At 34.2% G+C, this 22439-nt stretch overlaps 2 protein-coding genes across 4 annotated transcripts; both read right to left on the bottom strand.

Moving 5' to 3' along the window:
• Positions 1-540: 540 nt before the first annotated feature.
• On the bottom strand, positions 541-3970 carry LOC132121887 (5-hydroxytryptamine receptor 3A-like). The gene is made up of 8 exons (XM_059531624.1): positions 3925-3970; positions 3634-3794; positions 3112-3221; positions 2740-2909; positions 2297-2457; positions 1404-1611; positions 1161-1298; positions 541-1087 (listed from the first exon to the last, which is right to left on the bottom strand). The coding sequence occupies exons 1-8, from the start codon at positions 3968-3970 to the stop codon at positions 801-803; spliced, it is 1281 nt and encodes a 426-aa protein (XP_059387607.1). The 3' UTR covers positions 541-800.
• Positions 3971-6413: 2443 nt separating this feature from the next.
• rnf157 (ring finger protein 157) lies at positions 6414-21743 on the bottom strand. Of its 3 annotated transcripts, XM_059532556.1 has the most exons (20): positions 21392-21742; positions 21218-21321; positions 20026-20144; positions 19009-19097; positions 17969-18115; positions 17712-17829; positions 17486-17552; positions 17329-17372; positions 17035-17082; positions 16816-16887; positions 16444-16603; positions 16142-16254; positions 14982-15205; positions 14679-14787; positions 11753-11861; positions 11482-11663; positions 10500-10565; positions 10364-10412; positions 9572-9691; positions 6414-6899 (listed from the first exon to the last, which is right to left on the bottom strand). In XM_059532556.1, exons 2-20 carry the CDS (start codon positions 21303-21305, stop codon positions 6751-6753), a joined length of 2073 nt encoding a protein of 690 aa, XP_059388539.1. In that variant the 5' UTR covers positions 21306-21321; positions 21392-21742; the 3' UTR covers positions 6414-6750. The 3 variants fall into 3 exon arrangements, 2 of the variants coding, with proteins under 2 accessions (XP_059388539.1, XP_059388538.1); XM_059532555.1 differs by having other exon boundaries at positions 21218-21742; XR_009426369.1 differs by lacking the exon at positions 6414-6899 and having other exon boundaries at positions 9617-9691; positions 11487-11663; positions 21218-21743.
• Between the last annotated feature and the right edge of the window lie 696 nt (positions 21744-22439).

Below are 22439 nucleotides of genomic sequence, written 5' to 3'. Positions count from 1 at the left end.
CAGGACAGCTTTAAAATGTTGTTAATTTGGAACTTTATTTCAGTGTTGCTGATATATATAAACTACGGTGCAAAAGTGTTAGGCCACAGGTATTTTCACCAAAAAATAAAAACAAATAAATAATGGTTTTAAGCCAGTTATTTCTATCTATTATCATTTGCACAACATGAAATGACAGACTTATACGTACACTTTCAAAAGAAAATGGTGAAATTTGATAAAGAAAGTCGGATAGTTTGTATCCCTGGATCACATTTTGTTTCTTACATTCAATTTAACAGCATTAACAGCAAGTATAAATGGACTTTAAACACTTATACAATGTTCTGGCTTCATAAATGCACTATAATAGTAGACTATGACTGCTATGACACATACAGTAGTGTATTAATGTAGATACGTATTAAACTCCCCGTAAATATTTCTGTCCATCAGCCTTTTCTGCTATAGAAGAAAAATGCTGCGAAAAGAAAAATGAGTGGGGCTGTCTTCGGCTCTTCTTAAACTTTTTTAAAATACACTCCACCCCAGATCTGATCTAATCATTGCACAAAAAGTTTAACACAGTCTTTACCTAAATTCGGATTGGATGAGCAAGACAGACACTTGGATGGGCTTAGCCCTACAGTAGAGAATGACTGTAGAAAAGCACCAGAAAATCAATTGAATTATATGCTGCAGCAGCTCCTTCTACAATGCTTTCAACAGGAAGAAGAAACATACATAATATTGTTATATAATGCAATATATGTAATACTGATCCCTAATTTAAGCATTCGTCACAATTTTAGTATTTGAAATTACTCAGCTTTCCACTCTCGAAAGATAAAGACAAGAAAGAGAGAAACTGAGATGAGATAAACCATAAAGAAAACCCTGTTAATACATTTAGCGATTCCTAACCAGTAAATCTGAGCAGGCTTGGCTTTTAAAGTCTCAGGATCATGAGTCTGTCTGATAGTCTGAAGCTCTTCTAGGATCAGCCTTAATAGCTGCACGTCATTCATTTTTTCTTTGCTGTATATTTTCTTCAACATCAGAGACTCAAGGGGAGCTTCGACTCCATTCCTGTCTCTTTTCCAGTTATCTGAAAGAAAAACCCAGTCCCATAACTACAAAGTCAGAACCTTATCATTGTGATGCTTGAAAGATGTGTATACCTGTGTCAGAGTTGTGATCTTCAGGTCTCTGATCCTCCTTCGTGTCTAGTTCAGAGTTCATATTTATCAAGTATATCACCAAAACTGTCTCCAGAAGACTCAGCAACATGAAAGAAAAGATGACAATGACATACACAGCTGCACAGAACAGAAGAGGGAGTTTATTTGACAAACCAAACATATCTCTCATATATGAAAAGACGTCTCTATATTAAGAAAGTTGTCCTTGAACTGAGCCTTTACCTATCAGAGGACATCTGTGAGATTTGGATGGCAGAATGTCATTTAGGATGAGCAGAAGTACAGAGACCCCCAGTAGCACAGTCACTTTGAAGCACAGTTTTTCCCCTCTTTCTGGTATGAAAAAAGATGCTAGGTCCAAAAAAAGGAAAAACAATATAGGTAGCTGAAAATTGATGAAATGCATCAGGGGCATCCTTCTGACTGAAATCTAAAGAGGAAAGACGAGAGAGAAAATCTGAGGCTATAATTTCTGGAATGGAAGAGGAAATATAGTTTTTAAAGGAATAGTCCATCCCAAAATGAAAATTTGCTGAAAATGTTCTCACCCTCGGTCTTAGGTTTCTACACCAGAACAGATCAGGAGAAATTTTTACTGGTTGAAGTGTTGTTATAGATTATGGACTATATATATATATATATATATATATATATATATATATATATATATATATATGTATATGTATATATATGTGTATATGTATATATATGTATATATATGTATATATATGTATATATATATATATATATATATATGTATATATATATATATGTGTGTGTGTGTATATATATATATATATGTGTGTGTATATGTATATATATATATATATATATAAACGGTTTAAAGTTAAAATACCTTAATTATGTATTTATTTCTTACAAGACATTGATAGACTGGAGTTGTGTGTAGATTTCTTGGATTATTGTCCAGTCTTTATCAGCTGTTTAAAGTCTAATGGCGGCACCCATTCACTGTAGAGGATCCACTGGTGAGCAAGTAACGTAATGCAAAATTTCTCCAAATCTGTTCCAGGAATGAAACAGACTCATCTACATCTTGGATGGCCTGAGAGTCAGTACATTTTAGCATTTTTCATTCTTGGATGAGTTAGTACCGTGTACTTTATGCTGTCGAATGTTTGGTCCTCATAGCTCTCATTCTTAAGTGAGATGGATATGTTCAAGAACTCCCATTCTCCTTGTGTTAATATGCTTTCTCGAGCAACCTGTGTCACCTTTGATGAGTTGGAGGCAGGAACCAGCTTTATTTCTTTATCTGTTTCACATAAAGGAAAGCAGCATGGCACAGTGTGACACTCAATGTACACAAGCAAGTGAAAGATACAAGTTTGAATGCAATAAATCTACAATTAAGTATGCTATGTTTATCATAGCAGTTGTTTAAAAACAGTAAGAGGATGCACAATATGCTGGTACCAATATCAGACATTTATAGTCTGCCAACATTAAGATTATGATCAGCTTATCATATTGGCCAGATTTGAATAGCATGCATCTTTATTTTCAAGGAATATTTACTTTTTGAATGTGCTCTCACCTGAGTAATTAATTGAAGATACTGTGATGTGGCACGTTTGTGTATCAAAAGGAAACTTGTGCACATTCATTGCGCAGGTGCTGACAATCTTATGGTCATCCTCCATCGTCACAGTTCCATCATGAGTAATATACAAATATGGGTTCAGTGGTCCATCTTCCTTTTCTGCACTAACGATGATAAGTGATGATAAGTTTTATCCATGCCACGTAAAATTAGTTGTGTCAAAGAAAATAGAAACAGACAAATCATGCATTTTAGATTTTCCCACACATAAATAATTTCTCTCAATTCTTAATTTCTCCTCTGCTAATTCCTTTTTTAATCATCAATTAAGATGGTTATCTAGATATATCATTTTTATATACTTACGTCTCAAGAATATAAAGGTCTGGTTTCCAAAGCATCTCTTTTGGCAAAATCACACTTTTAATGCCACAAAAATCTTTAGGATCCCAAGAGACTCGTTCATTGTTCCAACTCTAAATTAATTCATAAATAAATAAATTCATAAAAAAATCCCTTAAGTGGTAAATTATTTGAATTCATAAGATTTACATGTAATGAATCTAGAATATATGAATGTTTCACATTTTGCAATGTTACAAAAAAATAAAAAAAAATAAAAAAAAAAATATATATATATATATATATATATATATAATATCATTATTTTTAATGATTTATTTTTTCAATTATGCAGCGTAATTCAGAATAACTTAAATTCTAAAGAAAACTTTTGTGTTGTTTAACACTTACCATGGACATCCAAATAAGAGGTACAAAGATTTGAGACTTTTCAATCTGCGGAAAAATAAAAAAATAAATACATCTATATGGAACAGACACAGAATAATTTTCCACTTGAACATTTTCAGCTGTTTGCATTCATACCATAGAAAGGATGCCGTAGAGGTAAATATCAAAATACACAATTGTGGCGTTTCTCCAGTCCAATGCAGGACGGCAAGTTGTGAATTTTTCATTGTCTCTGGTAAGATTTAAATATTCCAGTACATCTTGCTTACTGCACACTTGTTTAGGGAACACTAAATCTGCAAGCCAGGAAATATATTAATACTGTTTTAGATGTCCAAAACTAATTTAGTCTGAAAACAGGGTATTTATCTTTAGAAAAACTGACGATTGTCTGTGCATAAAAGAAATAACTGAAGCTTTACTCACCTGCTAGAAAAAGTAGACAGATAGCACAGACAGGAAAATAACTCATATCCAACTGTCGGTGAGAGACCACCTCTGGTTAGCAGATGACTGGCAAATCTCACTGCCTGTGCTTATATAACAAGATGTACAAGTATTAGATGAAAATGGATGGGAAATTAGCTATAATATGGGAGAACATTGTTCCCCCGAGCACCATAAAACATTTTTTGTAGGATAATAAAGGCCATTGTCCCTCACAAATGTGATATTCTGATGTTATTGATTTGTGTTGGCACTGAATCATTTCGCTCTCTCTCTGTCTGTCTGTCTATCTATCTATCTATAATTTTTACTGTGAAATTACTAGAAAATTTCAGGTTATTACAAAGAAACACCATTGAAATGTGACATTTTGAAGTAGATTAAAATATTATTTTCTTTAAAAACATATTTCAGTATTTTCTTTTTATTTACAACTTTGAAAAAAAATTTTTTTTATCAGTGTAGAAAGAAAGACATATTTGCATTAATAATAATTATGATTATAATCATATATATATATATATATATATATATATACATACAAACAAACAGAGAATGCCGTATAGTGAAGGTTCCTTGTAATTTTAGTTAATCAAATTTCCAATTAATTTGATTTACTGTATTTATTTTTAATGAATGTACATGTTCTTTACAGCGGTCTGTCACATTTTTAGTCATGAAAAGATCAATTTTAGGTCATAACAGCCTTCTATTTTACCACCTGTACAAGTATGTTGATAATTAATAAGATACAAAGTAGATTTGAGTATTTTACGAATCTGATTGTTTTTTTATATCAGTTGACAAAGTATACAGGCATAAGATGACATCCCATGTCTATCACAATCATTTTTACTGTAAATATCTGGCAACTACACTTGAACTGTAAATCTGAAAAAGAGAGAATAAAAATTGAGTTTAAAAAGAGAGAGTAAAATGCCTCAAACAAATCTTGTTTTTAAGAAAAGGTTTATAGTGTTTTTGACATTTTGTAATCTTTATTCTACAAAAGTGAATTGACTACTCCTCCTGGTGTAGAAAGAGGACAGAACAAAAGCAATACAGATAACAAAACTGGAGAAAATACCGTTGAATTTATCCATGTTACTCCACAGATGTTTCTCTTTGCATGTAATTGTGACATTCTGCTGTAAAACATTCAGTGGCTAAGTTTATCTGTATTGCCTGCAGACAACAACATGCTATTATGCTTCTGTATTGCTTGTTTTGTGACTCAATACCTTGCTTATACAGTGTGTAAGCTCAGTGCGGAAGGGCTAGACATATAGTGCAAATGTAAAAGGTGGAGGATTTCTATTTTCTGACTGCAACTACAATGCACTTACCACATGCACCGCATTATCTGCAGTAAAGGGAAAATCTACTAGTGCATGTGTAAATTATACAATCCCATTAGGAGAAATTTCACACCAATCATACAGTACAATAATCAATACATTGAACTATTACAACGATAACCAGTAAAATAAATAAAAATTTTCAACAAAAAAGAAAAGTGTTGTTGGCTCTCAAAGTACAACAGACAAATTTTAGAGATTTATAAGAGACTATTTGATTGTACTGTGAATCCTTTTTTCATTCAGATATTCCAGAAAAGTGTTGATGAATAAAACAAAAATGGCTCAGATAAAGGAATTGTGGGAAAAATAGTAAAAGAATGGATAGTTCACCCTAAAACATTCAATTACTTTTATTTACTCACTTATTAATGTCATTTCAACTTGCATGATGTTTTTTCTTTGGTGGAACACAATAAAAATCAACTATGTCCGATGCCATTGTGGGAATTACAATATTTGGGTCAACTATCGCTTTTAAGGATTGGAAAGAGAACCCACAGGTCAGTAGAAGATTTTTGTTAAGTAACATAATCACTAATGTACCACTGGTAAAAACAAAGTGCAAAGCTTAAACGCTATAAATTTGGTTTGGCATAACTGCAGAGAAACTGAAAGTTATTGTTTTTCAAGTTAGTGGCACACTTTCCTTAATTTTCACTGTATAATGACTGCTGGAGCTAAGTAAACACTTTCAGTTGAGAATCCCTATAGGAAAGTGCAAAACTTTTCAAAAGGAATACATAACAAAAAGGACTTTTAAAAGGATCCCAAAGTACCTGGCATAGCGATCCATATCGGTCCGACAACACACTTCTGAAGAGCTACTTTAGCCAAGACTTGGCTACAAATTGACTAAATGTAGCATACGCTAAATTGTATCTCAGACATAAAATTAACATGTTTTTTTTAAACAAACCACACAAAAAGCTTGACAGTAGCTTAATGATATTTAACATACCATCAACAGTTGCAATCTGAGATACGACCACAGATGTGGATGTCACAGGCAAGTTTTCCCCAATATTTCCATATCCTATACAAAATGATTGATAATGCTTGGTAGTAAGCAGTTCAGTAGTGTCTCCGTGGCCAGATGTGTAACACAATTTAGACAAGAAATTTGACATAAAATGCTTATATCAGAGGTTGGATTCTTCATCATGTTCTCGTTTTCCAGCTTTTCATCAGGAGAGCTTGCTTGAGTCATCTCTTCATTTGTATGGATGGGCGTTGGTGTAAACGTGGTGCCAAAAGAGCGCTAAAACATGACATCTATCACCATGGAGAAGAGAAACCACACAGTCAATTCTCCCTGGTTTGCATTTAGGATTTGATCCATGAGTAACTGGTGTGGGCACGAGTTTGCGTGGAGGTTAGCTTGAAGAAAGAGACAGATATTCCTCTCAGGAGTGGAGTAGGTCTGTGACTGGGTGGATTGAGGATTTTACACAGCTAGGGGTCCACGATGAGATTTGTTCTTGGGATTCGCCACCTCATTGGAGACCCCTTGCTCCTCCAGGTTGATGTTGCTGGTGGACGCATGGTGAGTCAAAGGATCCCGTCCATGACGATAGACATCGAGGTATAACAGACCTGACAAGAGAGAAGAATAAATGTGAAAAGACACAAATGAAACAAAGAAGACAAATGAGAAGGTATAATGATGAGGTAAAATGATGGGATTGTGGAAACTTGATTTGGAAAAAACTAAAAAACACCTCACTAAACCTTTTCCCCAAATCTTGGAGATCAATGTTTAAATAACATTCTTTAGGAACAGAATGTTTTTGCTTCAAACTTTGGCTGAATTGTCTGTCATGCAAACCAAGATTGTTCTCCAAGATTTCTGTGAACTGAAATGTCCCGCATTGAATATTCACCATGCATCCTAAGTAAATGATGAAAAGGCTCTTTTAACCCTCAGAGGTCAAAAGGCAAATGCATAAAGAATCCTACTGATGACAACAGTGAATGGCAAAAAGGCTGAAACGTCTTTGTAAATCCATGACCTCTGTGCATTGCCTTTTACCTTGCTCCATACCTATTCTTCAATCTGAACAGGACATGAGTCCTCATCTGTCGATTCCACAGACATCCAGGAAGATAGAGAGAAAGAGAGATGGGAAATGACGGAAGGGAAAACAGAGACAGAAAAGAGAGAGAACACAGCACATTTACAGCACATCAAGAGAATCAACCAGCCATCCACAGAAAATGAAAGTCGGATTGAGAGAGGGAGGAGAAGCTTGGTTTGCAGAGATAATGAGAGAAGATGATAGGGTCCTTTTGAAGAAAAAACTGCACTTTCACTGCAAACTTTTATCTTTAAAGGGGTTATATGATGCGATTTCAATTTTTCGTTTCTCTTTGGAATGTTACAAGCTCTTGTTGCATGAAGAAGATCTTTAAAGTTGCAAAAACTAAAGTCTCAAATCCAAAGAGATATTCTTTATAAAAGTTCAGAGTTAACCACTCCCTCCTAAAACGGATCGTTCTGACACGCCCCCACATGTTTACTTCACAAGGTGGGAAGATTTGCTTAATGCCCCCCAAATGTTCACGCAAAGAAAGAAGATGATACTGTGTTTTGTTGTGACAGCAAAGCTACTTTGTTTGGCCTCCCAAAGAGGATACAACTAGAAATCAGTGGTTAAGCTTTATTTACAGCACTGTTCCAGAACAGTCCAACCCAAATATTCAAATGTGTGCAGCGGATTTTGCGGAGGACAAGGACTGTAGAGTAGCCTACAATGCCAGTGTCTGTTTCTATAAAGTGGGGAAATTCTAACTTTGCAAGGACAGTCTGGTGCTTCTGACTCACAGCCTGTAAGTATGTTTACATATGTAACGTTCAAGGATTTGCCACTGATGATTCAAAACACGAGTTTTGATCAGTATAGATTAACTGTTAGAGCTTGTTGTTTGTCTTTTCTTTGATCACATATGCAGACATGGATTTATGTTTATGCAGCATGATACGCAACGTGTAAAAAGACAGTATAAGTCATTTATTCCGTGCTTATGTCCCAATTGGATGCAATAAATGCCTTGTTTGTAATGGATTTTATTGGTTTTGTCTCATCTCGCAGGTGTCCTGACATTTTATCCTACCCGTCAGGCAAACACATCATCACAGTGTTTAGGGGCGTAACATTTCCATCACATGCTTGAGGTATTCGGCCAATCATAATGCACTGGATAGCTGGCCAATCAGAGCACACCTCATATTTCAGAACGAAGAGCTTTGTAAAAACGTCGTGTTTCAGAAACGCGGGGCATAAAGGAGAAACAATAATGTAATAACTTAATTTCAAGGACCCTCCTCAAAAACGTTTAGTGAAAAATAGTCTTTCTTTAAAAACAAATTTTTATAAGTAAATGTATATTATATTATATTATTATACATACTGTCAGTTTAAGTGTTTAAAGTTTAAGGGCCAAATTGACTATCAGCTTAAAAACTACTGTCAGGATTTACAAATGACACGCAATGAGGAGCTTCCCTTACGATCTGAAAATTGTTGGGAGGAAAGTATTTAAATAAAAATGCAATTTACTAAGATTTGCACTTGTCAATTCACTGGTATTTGTGGCACTATTTCATGCCCCGATTTAGTAAATCTGGCCCTAAATTTACTGAATTTGACCATTCATTTGCAAAACATAAGATTATCCTAATTATTTTATGCTATATCTATATATCTATCTATATATATATCTATATATCTATCTATCTATATATATATATATAATACTTTTCGAGCCAATTGGATATTTTGGACTGTGTACTAATCATGATGAATAAAAAAAAAAACGATGATGATTGTGAATCATATTTTACAGTCTATCATGTGAAAAGCTTCATTTGTGTCCTTCCAGAGAGAATGGTTTCTTTGAATGAAAGTAACCAAGAGTTGGAGATTAACAGAATATGCTGGCATAAGAGGGAAGATGAGCTGAAAAATGAAGGGATGAACATAGAAATGAAGGGAGACGCAAAGCTACTTTGAGCTGGCAGACACTGAACATGAACTTAACTATTAGTATGACCCAGAGAGATAGAAACAAGTCACACATAAACACACACAAAAGAGGGGGGTTAAAGAGCATGGCCATTGTACCAATTAACACTACACAAAATTACAGCAGGGTCAAAGTAAGGACGTGCATGAGCAGACAAAGCCAACAGTGTTTTAGAGCCAGTTGTGGTTTTAATGGGACACCTTGAATCCGCCTCACCCAATGTTCAAGAGGTTGCCACTCACCAGCGAATTGGCCATCAGGAGGCTGCTCATTGTCCAGGCCTGTCATATAGTGGGTGTCAGACTGCCCCTGATTGTTATTGTCAAACTCTGGACAAGGTACCTCGCTCCTCCTGCGCCCACCTGCAAGCGAGGTCAGAGGTCAAACAAGAGCAGCCGAGGCGGGGCATGGCAGCCGAGTGGAGTACACCAGTGAGGGGTCAGAGCGATGGAGTGCAGGATGCTACTCGCCAGCTATTTAGTGATGACTGCGGTTGATGGATGCACACATACTCATGTGAAAGCAAGCAGATGCAAGGTGCATGCACAAGAACACATCCAACAGACACTAGAGCAATCATTTCTTCACATTATTAAGAATACATCACATTAAATAAGAAACAGATTAAAAATGTCCATGCAAAATGGCAGTTAGTTACAATACAATAAAAACAAAAGCAAAACCTTAATTAGCTGCCCTCAATTAGTTGGCCAAAAGAAAGTATAGCATTAATACAGATGCACACTTCTTATAATAAATAACAGGTAGAACCTGGATACTCTGTGCTTGTATGTGGGCTGATTAAATGAAACATGAAAATCTAACTGTATTCGCCTCAAATGAGTCATGTGATATTTATATTTGTAGTGAGCGACCTCTGGCCCACCTGCAAACACAAGTTATTCATCAAGCAGGTGTGTAGGCAGATTTAGAAGCTCTTGTAGATTAAGTACCACCTACACTGCAGTGTTTTTCTCCTTAATCTAGTGTACAGTGTTGTGATAAGTACAGCCAATAGCTGAGGTTACAATTACCATGTTCTTTGGTGGGAGATGCGCAATCTTCCTCAGTCACATCATTACCCTAAGAAGGAAACCACGAATCTGAGTTAATAATAAGTAATAAAATAAAATGCTGATTTAAGACGCTTGGTTGTTTGAATGTTTTAACCTCTGAATCCCGTTCTTCAAGAATGACAGCCACAAAGTTATGCCCTTTTGCCCCGTTGGGGATTTCCTGTGGACACATGTAAATATGTTCTCTGTAAGACACAATATATGATTTTTTAGGAATAGATCTTGGCATAAATGTATTAATGTTTGTGCAATGGTGGTATTATAACATATAGCAAGTTTTGGTTACAGTGTTGTGATAACTTTTGACCAATGAAATTCCATGACCTCCCGATGACCTTTCAATTAAAAAAAAACAAAAACCTTTAATAGAGATTGCATTTACAAAGAGTATTTTCTTGGCCAATGAAACAGTCAAGGCAAATTTATTCATATTGCAAATTTTGTATAAAATGTTTTTACATAATTTTTTTTTTTCAATAAAAACTAATTTTGTACTTACTGCACTTTAACTGTGCAGATGTAATGAAGTCCAACTAATAATATACTAAAGTATTTTTGATTGTGCTAAATTGGAACTATTGCAAGTATATTTTGGGTACATTTTAAATATATCAAGCTTTTAAAGATTGATATTATTCAAAGATCATACAGTCCTCATTAATAGTGACATTAAAACACATTGCAGGCTTAATATGAAGAAATGTGCATTTTATACAAGTAGTACTCCAAATAAAATGTTATCATAATTTTTTAAATAATTAAAAATAATAATAATTCTCAGTCTCAGTGACATGTCAGTAAATATGTCAATAGATTTGAACTATACTTAGTATGAAATACTAATAATTTTTACTTTACAATATGCATTAGATACAGTTTAAAGCTCAGCATAGCTGTTATGTCTTAATTCTTAAAAAAACAAACAAAATATTAACCACTACCAACACTGTTTAATTTATTAGGTGCTAAAACCTAATAACCTATTCCTAATATCAGCATGAACTAAAGCATCTGAATATAAAAAACAAAACAAAAGTAACAAATTATGCTGATTCTAGGCCATCTAAATGTCTTACCTCACCCTCATGTTGGGAAGGTGCTCGGCTCTCTGCTCGGGTCTCAGCTGCCTCCTCTCCCTCGGCACCAGCCATGTAGGATCCGGACATTGAAGAGAGTGTGTCTGTGCTGATCTGAGAGTGCTGGCTATGAGAGGATGCCATTGACATCACAGACTGGGCCAGGCTGCTGCTTACTGGATCTGAACAGGACAGGAAGTAAACAGGAAGACAAATACATGTAAAGGAGCTCTGGTGTGTGTTTCAGTGAGATTTAACTGTAATGCTGTACCCTCTGGGGAGGTGATTGTGGAGGACAGAGGGGTCCCGTTGCAGGAGGACTGATCTATGGCCCCAGAGGATGACAGGGTGATGTTGTCACTTTCAGGAGTCACTCCAGACTGCAGTAAAATACACAATACAACAATGATGATCAGATTGATGTTTATTATCCATCATCATCACTAGTGGACATTGTATTATAAATACATGAGATTAAATATTTTTTCAAAAATTTTGTGAGTATTCTGTAGTCTTTCATATCATACTGGTTCATATATTTATTTGAAATGATCATTCAAACGTCTGGTGTTAGTAAGATTTTCTATTTTGGAAGACATGAATACTTTCATTTAGCAAGAATAATTTAAGCTGATCAAAAGTGACATTAAAGACAAAACAATTATATTTCAAATAAACATTTTGGATGAATTAAATTTACCAAATATGAGAGTAAAGACTTGTAATGCTGTTCTTTTAAATTTTATCAACCTAAAGGTGGAGGTATATCAAAAATATATCAACCTAAAGGTGGAGGAGGTTTTAATTTCTAATCCAAAGGAGGTTGCTGAAACTTTTAATCATTATTTCATATCATTAGCTAATAAATTATATAACCAACTTCCAGAGAGGCCTGATTTTTATAACAAGACACAAGTGAAATCTTTTTATGGGAAGCGTGGAATTATTCAAGATTCTTTTAAGTTGATACCAGTAACTGAAAGTGAGGTTTTTAAATGTTTAAATGAAATAAAAACAAATAAAGCTTCTGGGATTGATAATATTCCTGCAAAAAATTTTAGGGACTCCGCTAGAGTAATTGCTCCGTATGTATCATATATCTTAAATTTATCAGTTGAACAAGGAATAATACCAAAGGAGTTTAAGAGTGATAGAGTTATACCACTATATAAGAAGGGTTGTAAGTTAAATATGGCTAATTACAGGCATGTCTCTGTTTTGGGTGCAATGTCTAAGATATTGGAAAGAGTTGTCTATGACCAAATTGGAAAATATATTAGTAAAAACAATATTTTATATGATTTACAGTCTGGTTTTAGGCAGTTACATTCAACTGAGACTTGTATATTATATATTACTGATAAAATAAGGAAAGCGGTTGACAATGGTAAATTCTGTGGAATGGTTATGTTGGACCTACAGAAAGCATTCGATACTGTAGACCACACAATTTTACTGTACAAGTTAAAGGCAGTTGGTTTTGATGAGAATTCTCTTAGGTGGGTTCAGTCCTACCTTGATGATAGATGCCAGAGGGAAGACATTAAAGGTATTTTGTCTAGCCCTTTATTTATTAACTCTGGAGTTCCTCAAGGGAGTATTTTAGGTCCCTTATTTTTTCTTAAAGCAATGATCTTGATCTTAAAGCAGCATGCAGCATGCTCAGAGGAACTTATTCTGTACACAGATGATGCAGCGGTTTTAATATCTCATCAGGATAAGGGGGTCATTGAAGAAAAGATGACTTTTCAGCTAGAGGTGATGTCTAAATGGTTTTTAGATAATAAACTATCCCTACATGCAGGAAAGACTGAGGCCATTCTTTTTGCATCTAAAATGAAATTAAATAAGGATGATACTTTTTTAATTAAGATAAATGGTAAGGCCATAGAGGTAAAATCTGTAGTAAACTATTCGGGCTGTTTAATAGATAATAAATTAACGGGTGATTTGATGGCTAGAAAGGCATTTATAAAAATATGTGGTAAAATTAAGTTTTTAGCGAGGCAAGCCGGTCTATTAGACATTCACTCTTTAAAATTATTAGCAGGTGCCTTGATTCAACCTCATTTTGATTATGCTTCCTCCTTTTGGTATAATGGTTGTTCCCAAGTTTTGAAGAATAAATTGCAAAAGGCTCAAAATAAATTTGTTCGGATAATTTTAAAAGTACATTCTAGGGCGCATTTACATAGTGAAAGTTTTAAGGAGTTGGGGATATTGACTGTGGAAAAAAGGGTGATATTTTTAAAAATGGGTCTGACACATAGGATTGTCAATAATGTGGTTCCAAGGTATTTAGAAAATTATTTTTATATGGTGAGTCAGCAGCATTCATATAAAACTAGGGGTAGGGATTTTAATATTTGTCCATGTAAATTTAAGAGTTTGGTGGGGAAAAATTCTTTTTTATATACTAGTGCTATAGCATGGAAAAAGATTTTTTGAGTTTTAAAAGAATGGTAAAAAGATGGCTGTTTGGTGAGGGTAGTTAGTGTGTTTTGTGGAGATTTTATTGTAAATTGTGTCATTTAGTGGGATGTTTATTGTCAGTTGTGATTTGTATGTTTGGTGAATTATCTCTACTATATAGTTTAAAAGTAGATTTTTATTGATGTGATAAATTATGATTAGGAGATACTGTTTGTTCTGTCTATTCTGCGCGTACACATAACCTTTATACTTAACATCGAGGGCCGCAATGGAAACAAGCCAAGGGCTTTATTGTGTTTTTATCCTCTACAGTTTTTTCTAAAGTGTATGGAATACTTGTATTTTGTACAATTTTATAAACTTGTCAAATAAATTTCAATTCAATTCAATTCAATCATGATTTCCACAAAAATATTAAGCAGCACAATTGTTTTCAACATTCATAATAATAAGAAATTTCCTTGAGCAGCAAATCAGCATATTAGAACGATTTCTGGAAGATCATGTGACACTGAAGACTGGAGTAATGACTGGTAAAAATTCATCTTTGCCATCACAGGAAGAAATTACATTTTAAAAAATATTAAAATATATATATATATTTTTATTTAATAATATTTCAAATTATTATTAGTGTTTTATTGTATATTTGGTCAAATAACTGCAGTTTTTCAAAAAAAACATTTAAAAACTCTTATTAACCCCAATATTATGCATAAAATAATATGTATACAAAAAATATACAGGTACTATAAAGCCTGCACCTCTTGCTGTTCTGCATGCAGTTTTCTCCTGCACGTTTGCACTTCAGACTCACTGCATGACTTCTCATCCTCCTCCTCAGGCAGCACTGAAGAATTCTGGGAGATGGATCTACAGAGTCCCCAGAATACATGATTAGCAACAACTCATTTATCTGCCAGCTTCCTAAACCCATAATTTAACCTGAGTGACAGGAACGTGTTTTAGTAACACCCAGCAAATGTTCTGTAGACATTATACAACAGGTTTTTTACAGTAATTCCAAAATACTACACCATTCAATCCTTCAGTTAAGGTTCACTCACTTAGAGGCACTCTTCTTGTGTTTCACATTCTGGCTGGAGCTGACAGAGTGTTCTAGCGGAGAGAGGGAGCATGCGGGCGTGAGGCAGCTATCACTGCCATATGTGGGCACAGATCCAGAAACATGGCCCTGAAGTGGAGGAGCAGATGGCGATGGGTTCAGGGGCCCATTCAAGGCCTCCAACAGGGACACAGCTTCATAGCCTGGTGGGATGTGCTCTGATGCCTGTAGTAAACATACATGTGGCTGTGAACAACAGTAAAGCACATCTTTTTGTATCAATAGATGGTGCATTCAGATGATTAGTGTATTTTTGCATTCAACTGTGCAACTAACTTGTATCAGGGAGTGTTTGACTACTTAAACCATTAACCTTAATACATTGTGTTTAATATGCAAAGGCCTCTAAATTATCAACATGAACAAAACTTGCTGAAACAACTGTTGTACACTGACTGAACTGATGCAAATTAAGTTTAAGCATTAAAAAAAAGAAAAAAAAAGTTAAAATATAAATATCAGATATGATACACCAGGCATTTGTGGAACGTTTATTTGTATATCATCATTGTATTGCATTGCATTATGATTTCCTCCCCCCTTAATTAAAACTACAGAGTTTGATTATAAAAACGAAACATTTGAATAGCATCATAACTAATAATATTGAGAGATATAGATGGATTAATGATATTTGTTTAAATTTTATGTAAGTAGCCTTCTTTGCTGATATTAAGATCTCACTGATTTACATTCCAGTCAGAATTTCATCTTACTTTTTGACCATGTAAATATCAGCAACTGTACCAAATTGCATACTTCTGCTTAAGTTGTGTCTCTTCATAGGTGATCTTTTCTCCTCAAATATGATGTTTTTTAGATTTAAGGTTCAACAAAACTGTTACATTTAAAAAAAATCATATGTCAAGATTTAGAGGGTTAAAGTTAACGCTCCTAGCAAAGTTTTATGTACTCATCACAACCAACCAAAATCAGGAAAGTATTCATATTAAACCCCTTATCAGCTATTTTCTTTTTTGACATTTACATTTGGGTCTCAGTAAAGCTAGATCAACTGTATAAATGCATTTATTTAGCTTTAAATAGTTTTGTCTTGTATAGGGCTCTGTAAGAACATTTTGAAACAAACATAGTTGTTACCGAGTGCTCCTCTGAATCTGATGTCTGTGAGGTGATGACAGGGTTGAATCCAGTAGGTGTGAGTGGGCTCAGTTTTTTCCTCATCGCTCGAATTTGAAGGAGGGCACGAAACGCTATAAGAATTAAAAGGAGAAATTTGAAACGAGTCAAATATTTTATCTGAAACAATATAAAAGAACAGCATCAACTAATGTCAGTATGTCCAAAGTTTTATTTAATGACATACCCGCCACAACATTTATGTATAAGACACTATAGATAGAAATAGAATCATTTTCATAAATATAATAATATCGATTTACGCAGTCGACAGATGGGGCAACAGTTGGCCTGGTAACGCAGTGTGTCTGCGCAGGCGTTGCACAGGCACAGGTGTCTGCAGGGCAGGATAAGTGTGTCCCGCACGTCCGACAAACACACCACACATTCCGCGCTGTTGTCACTAATCTCATCTTCTGCCACCTGGAAACAGGAGTGTGCCATTTTTCATATATTGATACTAATACATGAATGAATGCTTAGAAGTAACAGATGTTGTCCTTCTAAATTGATATGGAGAGAGCATTGACAACTATATCACAGTGAAGTGAAGTTTATTATATATATATCAATCATTTTGCTAATTTAAATCATTCTACTGTATTTGAATCTGATTCAATCTGATGATAATTTACCTTTGGTTCTTGACTGTTGTATTTGTTCTCTATACCGTAGATCTCCTGCAGCAGGTAACTAACACCATCCACCTAAGATATAATCACGATATGATTAAGAGGTTTATTGAAAATTTGACACTTAGAAAAATCTAAGATTTTTATATTACAAAAATCATTTAATGTCAGTTGACCTTATTGTAAACTATAAGATTACATAAATATTAAGAGGGCCCTTACCACTTGTTTCTGTTTCAGAGGTTTTACACAGTAACTTCCATCCATATGCTAGGAGAAAAAGACAGCGGCATTATATAATCACTAATCATCACAAGTGAAGTTATTTTAGTTAGATAAACTAAACTTGTTTTGACTATGCCAATAATATTATTTAATATGACTGAATCAAATTACATTAGTTTACACCAACAGAGATCATTTTAGTCTTAGATCAGGTAGAAACAGTACAACCACACTTTAATTGTAAACTAATTTAAACAAAATATTAAAAACATTTTACACAAAAAAGCATACTTTCTCAAACGTTGCAAGAAGAACATGAGAGTGTCCCAAGTGTTCTGCACAAAAAAACATGGACACATATATTTAGATTTATTTCAAGATATACATTTCTACATATATATATATATATATATATATATTAATAAATACCCAATTACGTAAAACTTACCATCTCCCTCGTCCACTACTGCTTGTACAACCATGGGGTAGATGTCTTTATCCATGTCAAACAATAGCTGTGTAACAATAAACCACATTACCAGGTTTACCCAAAGTACTCTAAGGACACGCATTATGCACTGCTCAATAATTTCATTAATGAGACAGATTAATTCAGTCTGACCTATTTTAACCTCTATCTAAAAACACAAGGTCACCGCTAACAGATGTGTTACCTCCTCATCTGCCCACTCTGATAAGTTGACGTAATGAGAGGGCAGACAGAACTGTTGGCAGACGCCGCGTTTGAAGTGCACCGTCTCTGACTGCAGAGAGCTGTCCTGCGGCAAGTATCTGTCAACAACACACAACGAACAGAGCAATGTAACCCAAGCTTTGATGTCATTTCCAACTGTTAAAGGCTGAGTTTGAAGTGTGTTATTAATAAAGAAAGAAAAAGGAATACTCAAAGTGTGTCTAATGCTCAACTTACATTGGCACACCATTGTGAAACTCTTCAATGGCTTGGTAGTATATGGTGATGGTAACTTGTGTGTCGGCATCAAAGGTAAACTCAATATTATAGCAGCTTTGGCTTTTTCCAACTTCCTGTCCAGGAAGCTTCATGTCTTCACTACATCTGCAAAATGACAACCTCTACTAAGATTTCAGCAAAAAATGCGAATGCACAGAAAGATAAATAATAGATTTAAAAAATGCATCATCTAAAAGAGTATAAAACCAAATATATATAATATATATATATAATATATATATATATATATATATATATATATATATATATATATATATATATATATATATATATATATATATATATATATATATATATATACACACACATATACAGGTGCATCTCAAGAAATGTGAATATTGTGAAAAGGTTCTTTTTTTTTTGTAACATTGCAAAATGTGAAACTTTCATATATTCTAGATTCATTACATGTAAAGTAAAACATTTCAAAAGCTTTTTATTTTTATTTTGGTGATTAGAGCTTACAGCTCATGAAAGTCAAAAATCCAGTTACTCAAAAAAAGTTTCACTTTTTGAAATGTTACAAAAAAAAGAATAACTTTTTCACAATATTCGAATTTTTTTTTAGATGCACCGGTATATATTAAATATAATAATCTTGTGGCCAATCTCTTTAAGCTTTGAAGCTATGTAAATGCTACTGCACAGCTAAAAAACTTAAAAATGTACCTTTATTTGAAATATGCATTTAGAACTGACATTTTTCTCACATGGAAAACTTATGGCTCATCTTGCACTACACAGATTTCCATCTAATCAGATGCTCTATAAAATAAGATACAAAATACAAACAACAACTAAATATAATTAAAGCCTGCTTAGCTATTTAAAAAAGAGACAACCTAGATACAACGTTTCAACATGTCCCACCCAAATGTACTGTTTTATCAAATATGGCCAAAACAGGAACTCATCAAATGATTTCTTTAAGAGCTCTGTCAGGTACAGTAAAGATATTAGCCATGACAATCTTTTACCGGACAAGTCGCAGAGTGTCTTTACGGATGTTGATGAGACTGCGGAGGGTCTTGACCGGCTCATGTGGAGGGGGAGCATTGTACGGGAACTACAAATAACAAGAGTCAAGAGAGAGGGTAAAATGACTGATTAGAATAAAATTTGACAAGCACTTTGTTCTGTTGTATCAGCTCACATATCTGATACCCATATATGATATCGTACAAAACTGAAAAATAATCTGGAAACAAAGCCACATTAAAAGGAAGTGGATGCACACTGATCTCCAAACAAGCTGTTGTGCTGATTGTGGCTTTCTGTATTACTTACGGTAAGCCATCGCTTAAATTCACAGCATCACTAGGCTGTCTGTTTAAAGAAGGGGCTAACAGCTAATGCATACAGTGTAAATAAAAGACCCACCTCATACAGAAATACATGTATGGTTCCATAAAAGCAAACAAACTCTGCACACATACATATCAGGATAAAAATCTGGATAATGCAGTGTATAAAAACAGCTATATAATTACATGTGACATTTGTTCATGTATAATCCTGTGAATTATAAAAGCCTCCACCAACATATAGTAATTTACATTAAACTAACCTAAATAATTAGTTCAAATAACAAGCAGATTCACCAGTAAAGGCTCAAATATGAGTCATATCTATTGTAAAGACTGTTTTAGAATAGATTTATAAATGTAATGATTTATACGTATATTGTAAATGTATGAAACTATAAATTTTTCTCCCTCTTCTAATGAAGATATTTATTTTAAAATGTCTTCAAATATGTTAATATTATAAAATCTTATAAAAAAACACAAATGACACATAATATAAGATGCAAATCATTATGAGAATTATACATTTAAAAATATTTGTCATTAATATGTATTTAAACAAAATAAGTCATGAGGCATATTGCTGAACATTTCTGGAAATTTGATCACACAAGGTAAAATCAATGAATATAAACATCAGGCAAAATTGCTGCATCTATGTTACCAGAAAACGAAATGAAATCTTACCGCTACTGGTCTGTTGCCAAGGAAGTTGAGGTCAGTATTTTCACCAAAGAGGTAGCCTTCAGGATGAGTTGAATCAAATTTCTCTCCTCCCATAATGAAATGGCTAGCAAAATAACTCCCTGAATGACAAGGAACAGATCAAATGTTATAGATACTGAACCATTCAAAATGAACTGGTTTTAAGTGAAAAAAAAACAACAACACCAAGTCATTTTATCATCAGATCAGGCAGAAATAGGCTGGTTCTTTTATGTAAAAGATACATATTTAAAATTTTAGCAAAAGGCTGACTATTAAATGGTGTATGAAATATATAAATGCAAAAACCTCCATTCCTCCAAAGTGATTATTGGGCACAAGACAAGTAAAAGGTTCCAAATGAAAATAAAGATAGGTATAGCAGACTGGAGAACAAATTGATTAAAGAAAGACAAGCTCAAGGGCAGACAGAGGATAGCCACCGCCATGGGAAGATACAAGGGTAGATAGATGAACGAGCTTGAAACTGGAGCAGGAGGCAGCAAGAATCAGGCACAAGTCCCAAGCTGTACATATAGAGTATCTGGTGACTTGTGGTTAACACACTGGCATCTTCTCATCCACTTGTCTTCTCAAAACATCATTCTAAAATTAACATGATGAGCGCTGCATTTTCTAAACATACAGGAATACTGTTATCTAAAATTTAACAGTAAATTAATACATTAATCTAGCATAACCCATGTAAACCACATAGTCACAATAAATTCTGTTAACATACAGTGGACACTCTTATTTCAGATCAGTTTAATGCTAAGCACAAAACCATGTCGGTAGACTGTAGATACAGCAGCATTGGAATGATGAGCCCCATATCAATAGAAAGACAAGCATTTATGGGCCTACTCTGATTTTCAGAGACAAACTTGCTGACCAAGAAACAGCGGGTGGTGGCTCAGGCCCTCTGTAGTTCAAATGAACAGTTCAATTACAAGAACCAAGACAAATATTTAACTACATTTTTACACAATATTCCCCCAAAATTATAAGAGTATACAGTCTGAACAAGCTTGTGTTTATCTGGGCCAGTTTTTCTAGAAAGAAATTTGGAAATAGAATAGAATAGAATATAAAAAGAACAAGAACAATATTTTATTATAATAAAAATACGATATAATACAATATAATATAATTTAATATACAATTTTCTTACCGGATTTGGGTGGGTATCTGTAAACAGAACTGGTTGAAATATCGACCTCCTCCACTCCTGCATTCTGACGGCTTGTCAAAGCTCCCATTTCCAAAAGCTAAAAACTGAAATAACACTGAATTATTGCAATCCTACTGCTGCTGCTGCGATTTCTTTAGTCCGAACATCTCCTACTTCATGCAAAAGCCCGTTCTTTTGCTCTTCGCTTTTTATATTTTTGGCCATGCACAGGATTAGTTGGTGCTCTTAATGCCCTGTAAGCTTCGCAGAGTCCCTCGTTGTTTTGTCCGCAGACACAAGCTGCTCTTTGCGTCCTGCAGACTGTAGCCCTATGATTAGGCTGTCCCTGCCTCCGTGTTCGGCATCTTTAGCTAAGGTGTAAAGCGGAGTGAGGTGCTCTCTAAATGACACAGTTTATCTGTATGTTTATCATCATCATCATCATCATCCCTGTATCCTCTGTTCTCCAAGCGCTTGAGTTATATGATGCAGAAACAGAATAAGAGGAAGAGTAGAGCTGCAGTGGACTTTAACAATAGTTTGTAAATGGGCGGGGGTTAGAGGCCCGGATGTTACCTCTTAAATTTAATGTGTTCCAGATTACAAGTTACCCTATCTAAAATGTAATAAGTTGTGTAACTATTTCAATTACTTTATTAAAGTAGTGTGGCATAACTTATTTAATTTGATTACTTTTAGATTTTTTCTCTGAATTTCTAATGTTTTCAACTGTTAATCATTTTCAGACATGTAAACCAGGCAGGGTTAACCTTACAGTACACTGATTAGTTTTACTGTCATTTTCGAAATCCTTCATCGCTTGAATTAAGATTATAATAATTTAATTTTAAAGCACAACCACCACAAAATCAGACTTAATATGAGATAATTCTGTTGTTAAATAAATATTTAAAACAGATTTAAATATTAATTAAAAGTAAATGCGTTACGTTACTTTTGCATTACTTTTTAAATCTGGGCTGGGCTTGCTTGTTTGCTTTTAATATAAAAAGTTATATTTTTGGCAAATGTAAAAGCCCTTTCACACCAAAAGCCTCAGGATGAAGGAAATGTAAATTCACGTCTGTATGGTAGAACACAGAAGTTCAACACTCTTCAGCAATAAAAAAAGAAATAGTTAGTTTATCTTGTGTAATTTATATTTAATAGTCTGGTTGAATTGGATCATCAACGGTCAGAAGCAAATTGGTTAATAAATTGG

The sequence above is a fragment of the Carassius carassius genome, chromosome 40 (genome assembly GCF_963082965.1).
Source record: "Carassius carassius chromosome 40, fCarCar2.1, whole genome shotgun sequence".
Taxonomy (NCBI): Eukaryota; Metazoa; Chordata; class Actinopteri; order Cypriniformes; family Cyprinidae; genus Carassius; species Carassius carassius.
This window is presented reverse-complemented; position numbering and strand designations above follow the sequence as displayed.

Excerpts from the sequence above, each read along its gene's own strand:
- LOC132121887 (XM_059531624.1), bottom strand. The coding sequence starts at position 3,970 with ATGAGTTATTTTCCTGTCTGTGCTATCTGTCTACTTTTTCTAGCAG. Across the intron at positions 3,222-3,633 it reads TCTACGGCATCCTTTCTATG|AGTTGGAACAATGAACGAGT; the intron begins GTATGAATGCAA and ends GAATTAATTTAG. Across the intron at positions 2,910-3,111 it reads GACCTTTATATTCTTGAGAC|TGCAGAAAAGGAAGATGGAC; the intron begins GTAAGTATATAA and ends TATCATCGTTAG.
- rnf157 (XM_059532555.1), bottom strand. The coding sequence starts at position 21,305 with ATGGGAGCTTTGACAAGCCGTCAGAATGCAGGAGTGGAGGAGGTCGAT. Across the intron at positions 16,888-17,034 it reads CTCTGAAACAGAAACAAGTG|GTGGATGGTGTTAGTTACCT; the intron begins GTAAGGGCCCTC and ends ATTATATCTTAG. Across the intron at positions 10,566-11,481 it reads CTTCCCAACATGAGGGTGAG|GAAATCCCCAACGGGGCAAA; the intron begins GTAAGACATTTA and ends ATGTGTCCACAG.